The 18,555-nt window shown below is 52.4% G+C and overlaps 8 protein-coding genes across 8 annotated transcripts; 2 read left to right on the top strand and 6 right to left on the bottom strand.

The window, feature by feature from the left end:
* Positions 1 to 100: 100 nt before the first annotated feature.
* On the bottom strand, positions 101 to 2,429 carry Z520_11478 (uncharacterized protein; the record flags this gene model as incomplete). Its single annotated transcript, XM_016781967.1, has 3 exons — positions 101 to 694; positions 744 to 2,251; positions 2,342 to 2,429. The coding sequence occupies 3 exons, from the start codon at positions 2,427 to 2,429 to the stop codon at positions 101 to 103; spliced, it is 2,190 nt and encodes a 729-aa protein (XP_016626938.1).
* Positions 2,430 to 2,811: 382 nt separating this feature from the next.
* Positions 2,812 to 3,772, top strand: Z520_11479 (uncharacterized protein; the record flags this gene model as incomplete). Its single annotated transcript, XM_016781968.1, has 3 exons — positions 2,812 to 3,064; positions 3,123 to 3,441; positions 3,511 to 3,772. 3 exons carry the CDS (start codon positions 2,812 to 2,814, stop codon positions 3,770 to 3,772), a joined length of 834 nt encoding a protein of 277 aa, XP_016626939.1.
* A 175-nt stretch (positions 3,773 to 3,947) lies between these two features.
* Positions 3,948 to 4,974, bottom strand: Z520_11480 (uncharacterized protein; the record flags this gene model as incomplete). Its single annotated transcript, XM_016781969.1, has 3 exons — positions 3,948 to 4,594; positions 4,659 to 4,883; positions 4,944 to 4,974. The coding sequence occupies 3 exons, from the start codon at positions 4,972 to 4,974 to the stop codon at positions 3,948 to 3,950; spliced, it is 903 nt and encodes a 300-aa protein (XP_016626940.1).
* A 417-nt stretch (positions 4,975 to 5,391) lies between these two features.
* Z520_11481 (uncharacterized protein) lies at positions 5,392 to 6,099 on the bottom strand (the record flags this gene model as incomplete). Its single annotated transcript, XM_016781970.1, has 1 exon — positions 5,392 to 6,099. One exon carries the CDS (start codon positions 6,097 to 6,099, stop codon positions 5,392 to 5,394), a length of 708 nt encoding a protein of 235 aa, XP_016626941.1.
* Positions 6,100 to 6,181: 82 nt separating this feature from the next.
* On the bottom strand, positions 6,182 to 6,719 carry Z520_11482 (uncharacterized protein; the record flags this gene model as incomplete). The annotated part of the gene is made up of 2 exons (XM_016781971.1): positions 6,182 to 6,570; positions 6,629 to 6,719. 2 exons carry the CDS (start codon positions 6,717 to 6,719, stop codon positions 6,182 to 6,184), a joined length of 480 nt encoding a protein of 159 aa, XP_016626942.1.
* Positions 6,720 to 8,725: 2,006 nt separating this feature from the next.
* Positions 8,726 to 12,695, bottom strand: Z520_11483 (uncharacterized protein; the record flags this gene model as incomplete). The annotated part of the gene is made up of 5 exons (XM_016781972.1): positions 8,726 to 9,829; positions 9,885 to 10,409; positions 11,431 to 11,670; positions 11,727 to 12,495; positions 12,574 to 12,695. 5 exons carry the CDS (start codon positions 12,693 to 12,695, stop codon positions 8,726 to 8,728), a joined length of 2,760 nt encoding a protein of 919 aa, XP_016626943.1.
* A 604-nt stretch (positions 12,696 to 13,299) lies between these two features.
* Positions 13,300 to 13,656, bottom strand: Z520_11484 (uncharacterized protein; the record flags this gene model as incomplete). The annotated part of the gene is made up of 2 exons (XM_016781973.1): positions 13,300 to 13,346; positions 13,395 to 13,656. The coding sequence occupies 2 exons, from the start codon at positions 13,654 to 13,656 to the stop codon at positions 13,300 to 13,302; spliced, it is 309 nt and encodes a 102-aa protein (XP_016626944.1).
* Positions 13,657 to 16,354: 2,698 nt separating this feature from the next.
* Z520_11485 (uncharacterized protein) lies at positions 16,355 to 18,415 on the top strand (the record flags this gene model as incomplete). Its single annotated transcript, XM_016781974.1, has 1 exon — positions 16,355 to 18,415. One exon carries the CDS (start codon positions 16,355 to 16,357, stop codon positions 18,413 to 18,415), a length of 2,061 nt encoding a protein of 686 aa, XP_016626945.1.
* Positions 18,416 to 18,555: the final 140 nt, after the last annotated feature.

Consider the following 18,555-nt stretch of genomic DNA (forward strand, 5'->3'; position numbering starts at 1 on the left):
TTGACTATTTCGACATGAGAGTAACAGTGTAGGATAGAAGGTGGCCCATACAAGACTTTCATCATGCTCCGACATGCTATAGCAGAAAGAGACCATATCATTATCCCACAGCTGTCCTTGGATCAAGCTGCTCCGTCGAAGAGTCCTGTAGGAACGTTTTCAGGGTCGACGAAAAGTCTCCAGTGGACGGATCCACTTCGATCCCAGCAAACTGCTCGGGCTCAAAGTTCCAAATATCTCCGTCACAAAGAAATTCGAACAGCTTGGGGGTTATCGTCCCTGACCCTGGTTCAAATTGGGAACTCTGGCCATTGAGGGGGTCATCGTTCTTGAGCCATACGTTGATGATGGAAAACACTTGACTCAGGGCCATTTCCGCCCGCATGGCGGCCGCGTGACGGATTGAGACAAGGTGAATGATCTTTTGAGCATCCTTTACTGCGCCAATTGCAGCGTCTCGGTCAGGCTGAGAGACACCCATGACGATGGAAGGGATGAGTTGACAAACGCATTCCACCAAGGCCACCGTGATGAAGAATCCCAATTGGCCGATATTGGGGAACCTGTTCAGATACGACACCAGTGTATTGACTGTTTCGATGGCCAATGAGCCACAGAACGAGAGGGCGTACTGGTCATGCCACGGCTTTGTCAGAGGATTGTGGCGCAAGTTCAACCGCAAGAGGTTAAATCGCTGTGGAAATTAGGACAAGGAAACTGCTGTATGGAAGAGGGGATCTTACGATCAGAACGAGCAATCGGGCCCGAATTTGGAGTTCATGTTCTGCAGAGTGGTCCGCGAGTTCTAGTAATGAAGGATCCCACCGGACCTCTGGAGACAATCGACGACGCACGCCTTCAATCCGAGCATCCATCGCTTCCAGTTCGTCGACGTTGCCCAAACTCGGTGCACGAGCAGCGAAAAATGTATCCCATATCTTGCCCCAAATACGTGCCCAATCGACGAGAGTCTGTAGGTAAGCCAACTCCCACGAGCGGCTCGTCAGATTCATAGCTGGATCTCCCTGCTTGTCGTCTAAAGATTGGGTGAAAGAAAACTCTTGAACATCGACTTCCGTGTCGCGGATGAAATAAGGGCGGCTGCATTTTTCCGCTATTTTCCGGTCCATATAGTATAGTGACCACCATAGTGTTTTCCGCTCCATGTTGTGGTCCGGGTTGTTAGAGACCTCCCAAGTCTTTTGCCTGTTGAGACCCATGCGAATAGCCATATCGACCGCTGTTACAAGTGTTCTAGACGATTCGGCTAGCCTCTCGCTGTTGACCAGGTACATTGCCTCCAATAGATGGAAACGGAGGATGTCGAGTCCATGTATTCTGGTAGTTTGAGAAAGTGCCGATAGAGATAACGCCAGATGGTGCCAGAAGGAGCACGTGATATGGGCTGGTAAGGGCATATCGTCTTTGTACACAGGCTCTTGAGGATTTATGAATATGGCCAGGGCGAGTATCACGCAGAGCAGAGCGCCAAAGCTTGCCTCCGTGGCGGAAAGACTGACGGTTCGGGAGCCTCTCCCGTAGCCCTTGTCAATGAGCATTTTCAATAGCTTAGCTTCAAAGCTTTTTCGGTCGACACATGGATAGAAAAGGTTGTGTTCGACGAAATATATTTGTAGTAGGCTGAGCAATTCCCGCGGGCGTGGCAGTGGCAGTACAAAAGTGGCGTCGATCGGCCCAACGCTCTTCGAGGTATCGCCAATAGTCGATTCCATGGTGGGTGAAGTTGACATCACGGATTGTAGAGCCAGGTCCTCGTGCAGGGCGGTGAGTTTCGACGGCATTGTCATATCCTTCTTCCCATCACTGTTCAACGTGAACGTGTCCGTTGTCTCTACATCCCGCTTATCCCAATGAGATTTTTGCAGGTTCACTGGGGTTCCTGGGCCGTTGTATAAAGGAGCACCTCCAGAACGCTCTGTGAAGGTGTATTCATTGTGATCTCCGTAGTGATGATGCACAGGGCTCGATTGATAGGCCGTCTTGCTCTGTGCATCTTTCTCCGGAGCAACGATCCCGTCCACAATACTGCTGCTATCAGAGAGCCTCGTATTTTTCAACTGCAGATACTCCGTTTCCAGCACCTGAAGTCGTGCTAGGGCCGTTGAGTCTGTCTCGATTTGTTTGGTTCGCTGTCTTGTCCGCTCACGACCTGCTCCGCCCTTTGCTGGGCTGTTTACTACCTGCCAGTCGTTGTTCTGGCTGGAGCTGTAGTTGCATTCTTCGTTTTGGGCTGCGCATCGCCAGCAAGGAGAACTTCCACAACACTAGATGCACCGAATAATGAGCAGGATGTTCCTCTGTGCAGTATTCGCTAATATACCTTGACCTTCCGGCGTCGACACTGGTCGCTGTAAGAAAGCAATCAGTGGAATTCTGGTGCTCCTCAGGATCTCGACGGAACTCACCATGCCCGACTAGTATATGGCAAGCGTCGCTTTTGTCTGCTTCTTGTGGGCTGTTGAGGCCCTCTAGAATGGGTTGGTTGATCTGTCATCACAGTATGTGAATAAAGATTGTGGAATTGGTGCAAGTGGGTGTTTTCTGTTCCGCCAGCTCATGAACTTTGGGGGAATTTCGATTTAACGAGATCGTCCAAACGCGGACCGACGGGCCGTGCGCTCCGTTGATGGACAGAATTCGACTCCAGGGTAAAATTCCACAGACTATAAGCAGGTCTTCCATGCCGAACAATTATGGACAGACAATAAAAAGGGTGCTGATCGTCCCTCAGGTGGCGACAAACCATTTCGGGGTCAACGGAGCTCCGTGAAGACAATTTCATCGGCGGCGATGAGTCTCGAGAATCAGGTTATCGCCGTCACCGGCGCCGGGAGCGGGATCGGAAGAGCAACTGCGATGTACCTGGCAAATATTGGGGCTCGCGTTGGTCTGCTCGATATTCGATCACCGCAAGTTGTTGCAGAGACGATCAATCAGAAGCACGGGGAGAACAGAGCATTCGCTTGCGCCTGCGACGTGCGATCCTCAGGCGACGTTGACAAGGCTTTTCAGAGCATCGTCGATGCTCTTGGTCCTCTCAACGGTACTTCTCAGTGTTCTCCCAATATTTGAGTCCCCCTTGACTGATCAATAGTCAATAGGAGCCGTCAATCTTGCGGGAGTGGTTGGAAAAGGGCGTAAACTGGGCACAGAAGAAGGAAGGCTCAAGGATCTGTCAGATGAAGAGTGGGAGAGGGTAGTAGCGACTAATCTGACAGGAACCAAGAATTGCATGCGTGCTGAGCTGCAACGTCTCTCTCCATCGGGCGGCTCGATTGTGAACACGGCCAGTGTCGCCGGCCAGCAGGGCACACCTTACAACTCCGCCTATGCAGTCAGTAAAGCTGGAGTCATCTCCCTCACGAAGTCCGTGGCAAAAGAGACAGGAAAGCATAATGTGCGGATCAACGCCATTTCACCGTGAGTCTAATATGGCCAGAACCCTGTCCGGCCCGCACGCTTCACTCCTTCATCTCACACAGGAGGCAGTGGTGTTGTCGACACGCCTCTTCTCGATAGCTTCACAGATGATTCGTCTCGCCCCGGCTTTATGGCCAACACCAACGCGCTAGGACGAGCAGCCCAGCCCACCGAAGTGGCTAAGATGATAGCATTTCTGTTGAGCAACGATAGTTCATATTGCACAGGTGCTGTATGTCTTCTCCCGGTGTGTGCCAGTGTGGAAACAAAGCAACCTATTGACGTTAAACCCATCAGATATTCAACATCGACGGTGGTTGGTAACAATTGAAAGCGCTTGAAGAATTCTGAGGACAGTCGATGTAGCAGCATTACATCAATACCACAAGGCCTCCCTAAGGCTCATAATCCTTCCCAAGAGCGTGGTCGTCCTCTCGCTTGTAACAGGCACTTCCACCCGGACACATAGCTTGCTCAAGATCTTCCAGATCGAGTTCTTCTCAACTTTAGTCCACCGGCTCATAGAAACTCGTCGCGGCCATTACACCTCCATCCACATTCAGTGTGACTCCGTTGATAAAGGTGGAATGACTGCTAGCTAGAAACACACAGACATCCGCTACTTCCTCTGCATATCCATATCGGCCGGTGGGAATCTTGGCTGCCACATTGGCGTGATAAGCGGCCGACTCTTTCTCGTTTGTATCAATGCCTCGTCCCTGCAGCGTTGCCGTAATCATTGGCGTCGCGATCTGGGCCGGACAAATGGCGTTCACCCGGATACCCTTCCTCGCATATTCCAAGGCCGCAGTCCGAGTAAGTCCAACCACGACGTGCTTTGAAGCGACGTACGGGCCCATCTGGCTGATACCGCCAATTCCCGCGAGCGATGCCAAGTTGACTATGGTTCCTCGTTCGGGGGGGTGTGCAGTCTTATATGTCAGGGTTTGAATTGGTTCTTGCTTAAGCATTGCCTTTATCTCGGCTTGCATGCACAGCAGCGTACCACGGGCGTTGACATTGCAGATTCGATCATACTCTTCAATCGGAAGGTCTGCAATCGAGTATGGAGCAGGAGGAGGGAGCTGTGGGATGACTCGATTTAGAGAGATTGCTTCGCCGCGGGAAATACATACCGAAGCAGCATTGATAGCTTTGCCCGCAGTAAGTAGTGGTTCATATGAATGCTTTAGAGCATCACGAGCACTTTCACATACCATAGTTCAGCCGTCCAAAATTACTTACAGTCCATGCAAGCATTTCGTCCACTTGTTCTTTCCTCCCAATGTCGACCGTGAACTTTTGCATTCGAGCTTTTGGTGCAATTTGCAGAGCTAGTTGCTCTGTGACTGAGAGTCCAGATTCGTTCACATCTGCTAGGGCCAGTGCATCAATCCCACCTCTTGCAAGTGTCAATACCACTTCACGACCGATCCCCGAAGCTATAGTCCCATTCGGGCGCAATGAGCGCTAGTCTAGCAATGAAGGAGACAGAACGTTACCTGCACCAGTCACCAAGGCAGTCCCACTCATAGGAATCGCCATTCTCGCCACGTAGTCCGGGAACCCGGAAGGCAGTCAACAGTCGAACGCAATATTTGTAATGCAGATTCGAATGAACATCCCTTATGTTTACCAGGGCGAGCCATGAACTAATTATCTGGTGGATCCTGGTCGTAGCAAGGACTATCTTCCGCCGCGGACCGTAGTCTAGCCGATAGGTGCAACGATTCCTCACCACGGCGCGGGTCCGGCTTGCCGTATCTCCAGAGAGGGGATCCGCCCTAGGCATGTTCCAGGGGGCAATGGGTTTTGGTGAATGCTACCTAATGATTGTTACAACAGTATTTCCAATTTCTCACGCATGTTCAATAGGGGCTCTACTGCCTTCCGGACTTTCCTTCGTCCCGGAGCATGAGCCAACTTTGCCTGAAATCTTGACCGCATATTTCATGTTTTCATCAAAGGCACATTTGCTTCTTGTTCCAAGACACGGTCGCTGCTCGACAGTGCAGTCGTGAATGATGGTGCCTTCTTGCCAGATCCACAACGGCCCTGAAGGAAGCACCAGGCACCAGCAAGGAACACCACCGCGATCAAGCTCCCGACTGCTAGAACAATATTCAAATATTCCGTTCTCGCTCCACCATCCCGGCTCAGCCCAGAAGCAGCATATACGAGCATAATACCCATGACTGGCTCAAGGGAGCCATCCATCATCTCCATCGGCTCGTGCAAATGGGTGTCGTAGTACGCATTGATTGACCATTCATCATGAGGGGCGGTTACTGCAGGGATCTTGCAACTTTCGATACTGGATACATGCTCCGTCACCTTGCCCTTGTCCAGGTACTGGAACTCGTCGTACACGGCGTTGACACTGCATACAACCTTATCATTCCTGAGGAGATCAATATGCGTGCCTCCATCATGCAAATGACCTCCGACGAAGGTAATGGTTCCTTGGAATGACCCTTTCAGGATGGGACTAGAATAGTTGAATGCCGAATCTCGATAAGCAGGTACGTCGGAGGTTCTGCATCCTCCAACGTCCATCCACCATGGCGTGAGCGCATGGAAAGCTTGAGCGTGGCGGCCTTCAATATACTCGTAGGTTATTGTGAAGACAATGTCCGTCTGTGGTTCAGAATGAAGCATGTTCATCAAGTCGACAGCAAGGGCGACTTCGTCCGAGCGCCCAATGTAGTAACCGGCTTTGACAGTCCTTGAAACTTGTCAGTCAGTTCTCAATCTCGTGGATTCGGAAGAGGACTTGCCCGCCCGCAGAGAAGTCAAGCGCCGTCCTTTCATTCCCTGAGGCGGCGAATCTCTGGCCATATGCGCCGTCCCCGCAGACCGCGTCAGACTGGTTCCTGTTCACCATTACCCCATGGTGTAGCCACATGCCTGTGTTGGCATCAGCGATGCTTCCATCGGCATGCTCTAGCCCCATCTGCAGCCAGGTGATGAGGCAATCCCGGCAAGGCAGTGCGGTCGAGGGCTGGAAGTATTGGGCCATGCCATCGTTCTCGTTCATTGGCGGTACTGAAACAGGCGCATACTTGATGGTAACCCTCTCGGAATGGTATTCAGGAAAGAATGAGGCAGCGTGGAAAGCCTTTGTTGTCTCTGGACACTATTTAGGATCGATTGTCTCCAAGTATTATTCAATGCTGTTATTGCTCACCAAGGGGAAGCGGCTTTCCGCGCCCATGTCCGGCCCGGGCAAATTCCGAAAAGAACAAGAAGCTGAGCAAATAAGTAAGCACTTGGGCCATTGCGAATCGTTAATTCAGATCTGCTCTAGAGACACAAAATGTTCCAAAGACCAGGTTGTAGTGAACTCATCTTTTCGAGATGGATTGAACACTAAAAGGGAGCTGCATCTAGGCAGACGACAAAGCTGAAAGTCAAACACCGAGCTGAATGACGCATCTTTATAAATCGACTAGAAGAAGAACTCGGCAATTGGCCAATGGCACATGGTAGCCATTTTCCCACCCGGCCTAAAGCTGTGGCTTGCGCCTGTGCGACCAGCAAGGCGACGACAGAAATCACAAGAGGGCACGATCGGGTAGTAAAACAGAAGTGATTAATCATTAGTTATGGGTTTAGTATCACTGAGAAGGGGCATTCTATCTACTCTTGATCAGCGGGATTCCTACACTTATCACCAAGTGTTAGCTGTTTCTTATGGTAGCCTCCTCGTCGTTAACTGTGTCAGACTGTGCCATTTATTTCTGGTGCCGGCTCCCCCGGTAGAGCTGAATTGTTCACCACGTGTCCGTACGAGGGGCATCTCGCTGTTGAACGAAATTGTGGCTGCGTTGTCGACTTGCTGAGCCCTCTTTCCATGACGCTTCAGATCTGTGGGTCACAAGGCTGATATTCGCCGTATCGGGGAACTGCCGTGTCAACCTAGACCTCTCCGTCTGGCCCTGACGGAAACATTTTGATACACTAGTTCACGAACATGCTGCCTGAGGCCACGTAGGGGAGTATGGATCACAATAGTCGGCGCAGGGTCCGACCTCCGCAAAATAGATTGAGCTTTCACTGCTTGTATTTGCATGGGTATTTGCGTTGAGTTTGTCTGATCAAAGACTATTTCCGAGCTGGGAAAGAGCTCGGGGCGTGACGACGTTGAGAGTAGTAAGAAGAGGAAACTTAAGTCGGCTAGGGATTCTCCTTTGTCGAAATAAACCCGCCGGACTGATTCAAGAGCTTGTCGCGAATATCGTGCCTGCGATGCGAACCACCGATTTCACCTTTCAGCTTCAGGACGCGGCCGTTCCTGAATCGAGTCCGAATACGTGAAGCATAATGACCGGTTAGTGAGAACAGTGTTTCACTTGTGGGCCGTTCCAGCGGCCTGCTTGAGCCAGTTCGAATTCATCATCTCGGTGGCTAGGACTATAGCTTCATGCATGAAATGCTTCTGCCTAATGGCCTGATACCGAGTCCATTCGTATATACCCCTCGCGTTACTTCCTTCTGCCTGAGGAAGTTTCTCAGTCGCTTCCTTCGCCTGTTGCGCACGCAGGCCGCCGCCCTGAGCATATTGCATCATGTATGGACAAGAAGCCGAAGGTACTGACGCCCAGATGAGTTGTTCGCATTGACAGAAGAAGCTGACGTTCGGTGTTGAAGTTTGCCCACCGTACCAAACTCCAACAAATGCAGGCAGCTATGTTTTGCCAGTGATGTAGGCACCGTCTCGTTCGATGTCCTACCCTTGCTCACAATAATGGCAAGGCACTATCATGCTCCAACTCCACCCGTCAGACTGGCATGCACTGCGGAGCACTGCTCTGCTCCACCATTCTATCCGGCTCCGACTGCAATCCATGATCTTGGCCATGTTGAGGCACTCGTTGATTGTCCGTACTGTGGTATAAGAGGAAAGACCAAGACAAGCTTGTCCAGTGGGAATATGAACCAGTGGGTACTTTAACCGAAGCTCGTGGGACGAGTGATGACATTTCCTGGACAGCGCATGGGCAGGATGCTTGTTCTTTACCACCATCATCTTCACCTTTGCCCCATACATGTGCAGTAGCCTCAAGAACGTCGAGCATCGTTGCAGAGGCTGTGGGAAACGGCTTGCGATCTGGCATCGGAGTGGACATACAGTGCCCAAGTAGGACGCACAAAGCCCACGCAGGCTGCCCTGGGCTTGATCCCAGTAGCCGGGGTCATCAAGCAGTGTGCGATATTGAGGGTCGTGCTTGCGCCGAGCGCACATTTTTAAAGGACAGCCACGAGAGGCTCTGCAGTTCCCATCTCAGTGGATGTCTGAATTGAAGAATGATTCCCAGTCTTGATCTAGATCTGTCATGAAATCATGCACGCAAGACACCGCGTGAGACTCATCCTGTGCCCAAGGCAAGTCCGCGTCAAAGTTGTACATCCCCTCATAAACGAGTGTTGGAGATAGACGACTGAGATCACCGTCAGGGCCGTTGCTGGTCGACGGGTCTGCGAGACAGCCTGGAGATTCTGAAGGAGTGCCGTGCTCCCCCAATGTCCGTAGGCTTCCGGACTTGAGATGCCAGTTAGAAGCCACATAGAGGGTTCCGAAATAAGGTATTGTTATTTTTGATGGGACTGCGGAGCTCGGTGGGCCACCCACATGAGCGAGCGCAAGTAACGTTGATAGGGTTTTGTGACACTGACGTGCGACACGGTTGACCCTATTTTCAGCCACTCTCTGCAGAACTCTCACAGTCTCGTTGACCAGCTGGATGTCGCCGGGCACAAGAGGGATTCTGGAATCACAGAATGCCCCAATGACCAATATCACTGAAGCCATGAAGCCAACAAAATCAACTGACTGGCAATCGAAGATAGGGCTGCCGTTGACATGAGATCGTAAAGCCAGATAACGCCCCAGCAATTCCTTTGACGACTCGATCGCCATCAACCTGCTGTTCGCGTAAAGGTGGGATGTTGGCGATTTTAAGAGGTATGGTAAATGTAAGTATATCCTAGTTAGGAAGTATTGCGTCTGACTTATGAGCCTCTCTCGAAACTCATCCAGCTCACTCGAGTGACAAACTATTGGAATTTTATGATCCCACCAATATCTTGTCCTTGTGCTAGCCAGAGAAGTGAGCTCGTCGTCGATGTCCAGGATCTCGGAGAATTTCGGTCCTGTACGACTCTGAACCTGGTCAATCACACGGCCTGTGAGTGCCCCTAAGCGGATTGCAAAGGGTAACGTTGCGTGGCCAGCTTGTTTCGTTTCATTTGCGTATGTGACGGTAAAGGAGTCGTCCGAAATAGCATATGGCAAACCAAGCAGGATGGACAAAAATCGATCTCCGAGATAGAGCGTCCACCAAGCCGCAGTTCGTCTGGGCGAGCTCGAATAATTGCGGTGGAGGTTCTGCGACAAGTCAGCAATGCCCACAGAGGTTGTTCGAGGATGTGCCAGGGTAGACAACCATAGCCTGTGCCAGTGATATCCCGTGACGGTTGCACAAAAACGCACGACGAGGTTGACCAACTTCGAGATACACTTTTGCGTGGAAGACAGTCAGAAGAAGACCTTCCACGTTGCTCGCGAGGTGGTCGCCTGCAAGAACGAGACGATCAACAACCGAAAGATACCGCAAAGCCCCGGCTGCATTGTGATGACCGTAGGAGGAGACAAGAAATCCGAGTTCTATGGGATTGCCAATCATATAGACCCGTTCCAGAAACTGCAAGAGACTCTCGCGAGCGGGCGTTGTTCCGAATGTCTTGATATGCCAGAAGTCCCACCATTTTGTGTCGCCAGAGAAACAATGTCTCAATTCATCGTAGGGTGGCAGAGCAGCTCTGAGTTGTTCACAAACGCTAGAAATTTCTTCTTGAGTCGAGCTGGAGGTTGGCAACTGGAAGCCTTTTCCCTCAGCGTGAAGGCTGGTATGCTGTACTTGCTGCTCCGATCCACTCGTGCTTACGACAGGCTGAGTTGAAAGAAGCTGTTCAGATTCAGTCAGCTCGCTACCCTCACATGGGCAATAACAGACAGAATCTTGTCGCTCCGTACTCGAGAAGCCTCTAGTGCTGCAATCAGCGGAGCGCGGCGGGTGAACTCGGCCAGATCGTCATCCAAGTTTTGCTCTGTCACTTCAACTCGAGGAGAAACAGGAGGAGCAGTGGTTTGAGCAACATTCCTCCTCTCTTCAGAGAGTGATTCCACTAGACGTTCCAGGGTGGCCACTCTTTCTCTCAGAGTCTTCCTTTCTTCATTTACGTCTTCGATACCCCGTGAATTTGGCACAGCGCACGTTATGCCGCGCGCAAGACATCGAGCGCACGCGCTGCTGGAGTTGGTGTTGTATACACAACGGACTTTCCTCCGCCTGCCTGCATGAGATTAGTGAAAAACCACGACCAAATGCCATTTGGAGGAGCAGAGAATTCAGCAAGCGTAGAGGCATGGTGAGATAGAACGGTCTTACACTCAGAACAAGTCCGAGACCCCCCGCGCAGTCTCTTGGGCACCCGTGAGGCCACGGGCGATTGGGACATGGCATGCAGGAGATGTCTGTAGCCCTTTGAGACTCTGGAGAGATGCTGGCCCAAGGACGTATGAGTCGGATTGATGAGGAGGGAACCAGAATATATCGGAGAGGAAAATGCGGAACTGTAAGAGCCTGGGCATGCCAAGAAGTCGGCCTTCAAGTTTACTAGATACCTACCTACCTAGGTACCTAGGTATGTAGGTAGCGGTTTACCACCAGCACACGGCGGCGCCATTTACAGCCACGCACGCTTGAGATCCTTGCGAGGCTGACTACGAGTGCGGAGCAACCAGCAATACTTATTCTGCGGGTTTCAACCAGAGAACTTCCCCTTTTCCTGCAGCATCTCCCTTCCTCCCTCATCGTACGTCCCGGTCTTCAAGCGATAGCCTAAGCGCGAATGAACACTCGTTAGCCCCAATTCGACTTCTCCAGCTGGTTCCTGTTGCGAGCCGGGTTGACGCAGGCAGCATACCTTTGGTTCTTCCACCCCCTCAAACGCCCCCCACCACCTCTCAAGCTTTGTCGGCCGTGTTGGTCCAACGTGCTTGTCTCCTTTGCCCGACAAAAAAGCGTGAGGATAGCCCAGATCTATCGGAGCAGCTTCTTCAATTTCCCGGATGTCGTCTTCGGAGAGCTGTATGCTCAGGTTGTCGATATTCGCTTGGAGGTGTTCAATTTTGCGACCCCCAATAATTGGAAATACGTACGGGGCCTAGTCGGAGTCAACAGATTCTCGCTGTGGTCCACCTGCAACACGGGTTGCCCTACCTTCAAAGTGATGTACCTCAAAGCGATGCCCACTGCGTTCGTTCCCTTCCTCTTGGCGACTCGTTCCAGGGCTACGGTGGCACGCTCATATGCGTCCAGCCCCTTGCCGGCGAGATCGTATTCTGGCCTTCCTCCTTTTTCAGCCTTCTCGGCCTTGCTTTTGAACTTGCCAGCGCCCATGGATTCCCAGACCGTGATGGCCATTCCCTCGGCCTGACACATCGGGACTATGTCTCGCTCGATGTCTCGGGCCACCACGTTCCAGAGACCCTCATAGACCACAAATGGAGTCAGGCAATGTTGTCGAGCATAGTCATTTGCCTTGACGACCAACCAAGCCGGCCAGTTGGAGATTCCTAGGTACAGGACTTTGCCTTGTTTGACAACATCATCAAGAGATCTCATCAGCTCCGGGATGCTGGTCACTCCGTCCCAAGCATGCACATAAAGGATGTCAACATAGTCGGACTTTAAGCGCTTGAGGCTCTCTGCAAGCGACAGGCGCAGACTCTTTTTATTGGCGCCGCCAAAGTTGGATGTGATACTTCCTTCAGGCATCTGCTCAGGGAGTTTGTATGGCAGCATGAACTTGGTGCCAATGATCATCTGTTCTCTGACTCCACGCTCAGCCATCCATTCTCCAAGCCACTCTTCCGACTGTCCCGCCATGTAGAAGTTGGCAGTGTCAATGAAGTTGCCACCCGCAGCATGGAAGTGATCAAGGATTGCGTAGCTGGTCTCCTTGTTGCACTCTCCCATCACCGAGCTCCTATATCTCAATTAATTGATGCACTACATGGTAGACTGAAAGTTAAGTTTCAGTCATGAGGAGCTTTCTGTCACTGACCATATGTCACCAAAGCCCATGGCACCGAGACAGAGAGGGGAGACCAATATGGAGGCATTGGGACCAAGGACACGATGGTGACCGAGCTTTGTGCGTGGCGGTGGTGGAGGTTGAGAAGGCATTGTAAGCGGCGAGTGTCGAATAAGGGTATATGGCTAGTATCTGGCTGAATAGGAAGCTGTGAAGAAGAAGCGACCAAGAGGAGGTAGGGAACGTCCCTCTGGTAGACAGAAGATGCTCGCCTTTTATGCTACATGATCTCTATTCATTCGCGCATATTTGCGGCCCGAAAGCTCTTGTTGTATTCGCGTTTCACGATGCTACCAGGTATCGAGGTGCGGCCCGCTTTTGTTCCCGCGTCCACGCCAAGGTCAAAAAAAAGCGTCTTGAGGACCAAACCAATACCACGACGGTGATTTACTGCATTCGAATATCAACCGTGGTCATTTCAGTCTCTGCACTGCCGGATCGTCATCAACTGTGTGGTAATTGAGATCCCCCCTCTCCTCTTCATATTTAGGAAGATTCTTGAGAGAACCCAATCCTGTCATGTTCCACGAGATAGACATGGTATGGGAGAAACCTGTGCTGGATGCTTAAGAAGTTTGGGGCATCCCAGCTGTCCTTGCCTTCTGAACCGAATTTGCTCTGTTGTTTGGCTTCATAAGCAATGGGGTCGACAACAAGGGAACAACGCTCATCTGAAAGACATTTGCGGCACATCACTCAGCCTGGCTTGGTCGCAGCGTACGTTGTAGGCAAGGTCATCTGCCCTGGTACAGTTAGCGAGTGTCACCTTTGATTAGCTCGAACCAATTTACCTGGAGACCTGACCTGACCGGCTCCTTCGGGGCGTAATGGGTTGAACAAGTAATCCAGGTCCATGGCAGCCTTGAGATAGGATGAAACCGGGGTTCGTTGTCCATTCCCCATCCGCGTCTTGTGGTCTCCAGCAATGCCAATTCTCACTTTGGTAGACCTGGATGATCCAATGATTTCCGGAGTTATATCCTTGGGGAATTCTGCATCATTCCACCCGGTTGAAGAGCTCCAGCCGCCTATGCCCCCAAGCGCGTCATCCATGGTTTGGGCTACATCACCAGCCCCAGGGGGTTCCTCCTGCGACACGTTGGTACCTGAAGTGCAGGTCGAGCTTCCGCCACAGGAAACGAGTGAACATTTCGTTGTCTCGGACGGGCTTGTTCCAAGCCTGCTACCGGGTCGGGCATACTCGCCCCTTTCAAGACGAAGTTGAGCTTGAGATCCATTTTGGCTGAGTACGCTATGGCAACGATCCGTCGCCTGCTCACAGGGTTTGTGCTCCTGGGGAGACGGTCCAGGAGAAGTACGAGAAGGGGCATCTGACCCGTGCCTGGAGAAATCAGCAAGGACTGCCCGCCTCGACAGCTTTGGGAGACCCACCTGTTGATTTTATTGGTGTTCGATCTTGGATACTCTTTTTCCATGGCCGTGCACTTCATCTGGATTGGTGACAATCAGAGGACTAAAGAGCAAGAAGGTGATGTCTCTGCACGCACTGAGTGATGAAGGGAACCATACTCGTCTGGATTCGGCGCCGCTCTTATACTTGGCGGTCGTCGCTGGCTCAACTGCGCAGTTTCAGGCTGAGTGGTTGAGGTGAGCCTCAGCAGAGCCGATACAATATCCTAGAGTCCCCTTTGACTACATGATCAAAGGCGCGAAGACCAATACAACTCGAGGAAGCATCAAGTCGGATGGTAGAGCACCTTTAGATTGCCACTGATTCAGCAACCACAAGCTGGCAAATCCAGGAGAAAGGAGTGCGCGGCACGAAGCAGTCAGGGCCGTCAGCCTTGTTCCCCTTTGGAGGCTCAGAGTCCGCCCTTTGAGCCGACATTGGCTAGCCATATTTTGTCGACGGGATTTTCCTCGCGTCGGCTGTTTGAGGATTTGGATGTTTTTCGATGAGGCATCTGGTTGACCAATCCGTTCATTCAATCGAATATGCAGGCTCTGTTCACCAGGCGTCGAGAATCCCTGCGCTAAGAGCCCAGCTGCATGCATCCTGCAACAGCATCTGTCAAAGGACTCCAAACAACACCGTAGACTGCTAAATATGGACGGAGATCGTTTCACACAGAAACAAGAAAGATATCTCAGTCTTTTGTGCGTCCTGATGTCATGGTGTTGGCGAGCGATTGGTCGCCGGTGTGAGCGCCCAACTGGCGAGGCTCCTGGGATCTGCTGGGGTTGATTGGTCTTCGCCTTGACCCGTTCCTTTCTGGCTCGTTCGAGAAAGTGTGGCATAACCGTAGCAGCTGTTGTCGCCTTTTTCCAAGGGGTTTGATTTGGTCAAGATGTGGCCAGCGGCGGCAAATCAGTGCCATTTCAGCTTTGACATGGGAGCGCACGTTGATCGGAGATTTTGCTGGGCCTCTTTCAGCTCTCGAGCAGCCAGTTGTCGCAAGCGTCCAGCCTCACATCCTGAGATTCTCTACGTAAAAGTGGACCACCGACTCCCCCTCTTCCGTCACTCACAATCTGTCTAGCAATATCGACGCCGACGACCTTGTCTTTGCACTACCATGCCTCTTGACGAAATCCAATGGTTCTCGAGATCAGCTTCTCCAGGAAGGTCTGGCCTTCAGTATGATGAGCCATGATTTCCACCTAATGTACTTGCCTGCCAGAGGAGGACCAATTGTCGCAGGTTCATACCGAGCGTCCGCTTCCTTTTCATGATGCTGCCGCCTGTCTCTGTGGTCGAAGCCGTGCCGCAACCAAACGATCGCGGCCGTGCCAATCAGGACAAGCTATGATTGTCATTGTCAAAGCCCACAGCAACTTTGTGGCTGGCGAGGCTGGCGAGGCTCGCTGCCCGTGTCGAGGGAACTTTGTACCCCTTAGGACGTCGAACAGCCTCGTGATGGGATGTCCAGCAGGATCAATGAAAAGCCCCGCGAACATGGTTTGACGAGTGTCTGCCGTCGACTACCGGTCCTCGCTTAGTTTGTCTGTTTTCGCGACTCGTACTGGTAGGTACACATCGCACGCCACATGGCTTGGTGGAGCCTTCAAAAAGGGGCCGGATTCGGACGCGTCTAATTTCCACCCTTTCGCTAGAACAAACCTTCACAATCTTCTATCTTATCACCCCTTGGTACAACCGATGCTGTCCGACGACGCTTGTGTACCGGTGCTCGTATCCCAATATGCACCTGCATGTTGTCTCCCAGACTCGAATTTCAAGGCAAGAATTTTGAGCTGCTTTTACTGAGTGTAGTCTTGCCTTTCACCACAACTCGGACACCTCAGGGTCTTTCTGCTGTCATTTATCAGACTCGAGCCAGGCTCCTTGCGTGCGGGTATCGGCGCCACGTCAAGACATTTGGGCCTAGACGGTGGGTACCAGCGACAATCCAGAACCGTGGCGTAGCTGGCAATTACCAAAAGCCATGCTACACAATCTAGATCGGGGCCTTTTTGTCCAGCACAAGATGCAAAGTCCAGTCGGAATGCCTCCCTGTTGACCAAACGCACGCCTCCCGCAGCTGCCAGCGAGATGTCTTGCTATGGCTGCCTTGACGTCTAATAGTCAACTGACAGAGTTTCTACTGGTATTGCTACGGCCACGCGGCACGGGGCTGGCGTCGGGAGTGCCGAGCACGCGAGCAATGGACATGTTTCTTCAGCAGCCGAGTATAAGATCCAAAGACCCGCCATCAACAGGGCGAATCCTACCTTCTTGAGTGGCTTCGCTTTCAACCGAGAAGCTCCCAGCACCGACAACCGCGAAACGATGGATCAAGCGGCGAATCTCACCAGTGGCACAGGAGCGACGCTCGCCGCAGTCCTTCAGCATTGGCAACACAAGGCGGCACCTCGAAAGGCTGGAGTTGAGCCTCTACCAGACGAGCCGACAAGAGCATACAGAGGCACAAAGGTCGACATCACCGAGCTGCAGCCTCCGACACCAAGGACGCTCAAGACCTTTTCAGAACCACCCTTGCGAGAGTGGCCGCATGAACCCGTTCCCATCACCAATGAACCCGTCGTCGAACACACTCTGGACGCCGTCGACGTGATCTTATGTCTGCTTCCCTGTGTCCTGATAATGAAAGCCGGACTCTGTGTCCTTGCTCATCAGATTGACAAGACGCATGTGGGAGCCTCCATCGACAAAACCAGTCAGCTAACCCTGCGCCTGATCGAGTTTAACAACCAGCTGACCACCATCTTCACCATCCTCTTCATCGTCATTGTCTCCACGACAGTGCGGCGGTATGCGCTGTGGAAGGCAGAAAGGGGAGCCACTCTCGGGGAGATCGAGCAACTGCACGCATCCATCAGCTTGACGGCAACTCTCAAAGCTATCTGGTCACTGCGGAGATTCACTTTGACTGGTGTGTCATTAGTCTTCCTGTGGTCTTGGTACTACGTGGGATCTCAAGCGGCGACGCGGGAATATTCGTACCGCGATTCGGCCAACTTTGGGACTCAGTCGGTCGCATTTCTCAGTTCGCATGCCGTATCTCCTTTCCAAGGCGACGAAATCGACATCGACAAGGTCTCGCCCGTCAAGCTGACCGACATGACGGCGCGATATCACCTGTACAGTGCGTTCACGGAGGGGACCCAGAAGACCAACGTGCAAGGGGTCAGAGAAGTACAAGGAGCAGACATCTACGGCGCCACTCTCACACCGTGGTACGGCCCTGCGCGGGACAGTTCTTCCCTCGAATTCGACCGTCATGGATGGCTGGAGATCCCGCACATGTCTGACCAGCCCGTCATGTCGTCGATCGGGACGTCTCTGTATTGGATGAACCAGACGGCCGGAGCGAATGCTTGGACGCCGCAGAAGATGGTGGGATCCTTCACCTACCAGGTTTCCAACTTCCAGGCCAACTGCACGGCGCCGTTCCTGTCCACAAAGGCCAAGCCAAAGGGGTCGCTGCCGGCCGTGTCCACCACGATGAACATGACCACCATGCCCTCGGACGCGACCAAGCCCCGCGAGCTATACTTCTGGAACTGGGTCAACGACACCCACAGCCTGACCTCGACCTGCGAGATGACCAATGTCACAGTCCAGATCCATGCGATATGCACGGCGGCGACCTGCAAGCCAACGCGGATGAAACATGTCAGCACATCCCAACGTACATTGCTCGATTCCGACGTCTTTGCCACTCCCTTCCTTAATGGCCTGCTCCTGGCGTGCGGAATGCCGCAACGTGAGGGCGACTACTCGACATTCGACAGCGACAACGGACTGGTTGACCTGAAGAACGCTCTGGGCCAGGACAAGCTCGACGATGTGTCGCTCCTTGAGCAGGCCAGCGCGGAAGCACAATTCCCCCTGTCGATGGCCATCACGCGATACATGAACACGTACTTCACGTCCTCGCAGATGCTGCGCTACGAGAGCAATTTCCAGGACGACCTGGCGGTCAACGGGTTCCTGACGCTGAACAACAACTCGGATTTCAGCTTCCTTAGCATGAAGGGCGCCATCTACAACCCGCAATACTCCTTGTCGTGGCCGTGGCTGATCATGGACATCATGTCCAACACGGTCCTCCTCGCGGCGGCAGTGGCGGCGCTGTGGCTGCGGAAGCACACCCTGGCCCCCGACATCTTCGGTTTCGTGAGCAGCTTGACCAGGGACAACCCGCATCTAAACCTGCCCGAAGGAGGCAGCACGCTTTCGGGCATTGAGCGCAGCAGGAGGATGAAGAAGGTCCGGGTCAAGATTGCAGATGTGGGTGAGCATTCGAGCGTCGGACGCGTTGGCCTGACACAGGTTGATGGACTGGAGGACGTCAAGGATTTGGAAAAGGGGAGGACTTACTATTAATGAAAGAATCCAGGTGGTTTTATAGAGGTTGATGAGGAACAAATATTAATGACACGACGTCTTTTGGCCATCATATATCTATTCAGTCCGATGCCCCTGCAGCTGGACTCGACTGCTCATGTGTCTCTCTCTGTCGTTCG

This window comes from Fonsecaea multimorphosa (assembly GCF_000836435.1).
Source record: "Fonsecaea multimorphosa CBS 102226 unplaced genomic scaffold supercont1.39, whole genome shotgun sequence".
NCBI lineage: Eukaryota > Fungi > Ascomycota > Eurotiomycetes > Chaetothyriales > Herpotrichiellaceae > Fonsecaea > Fonsecaea multimorphosa.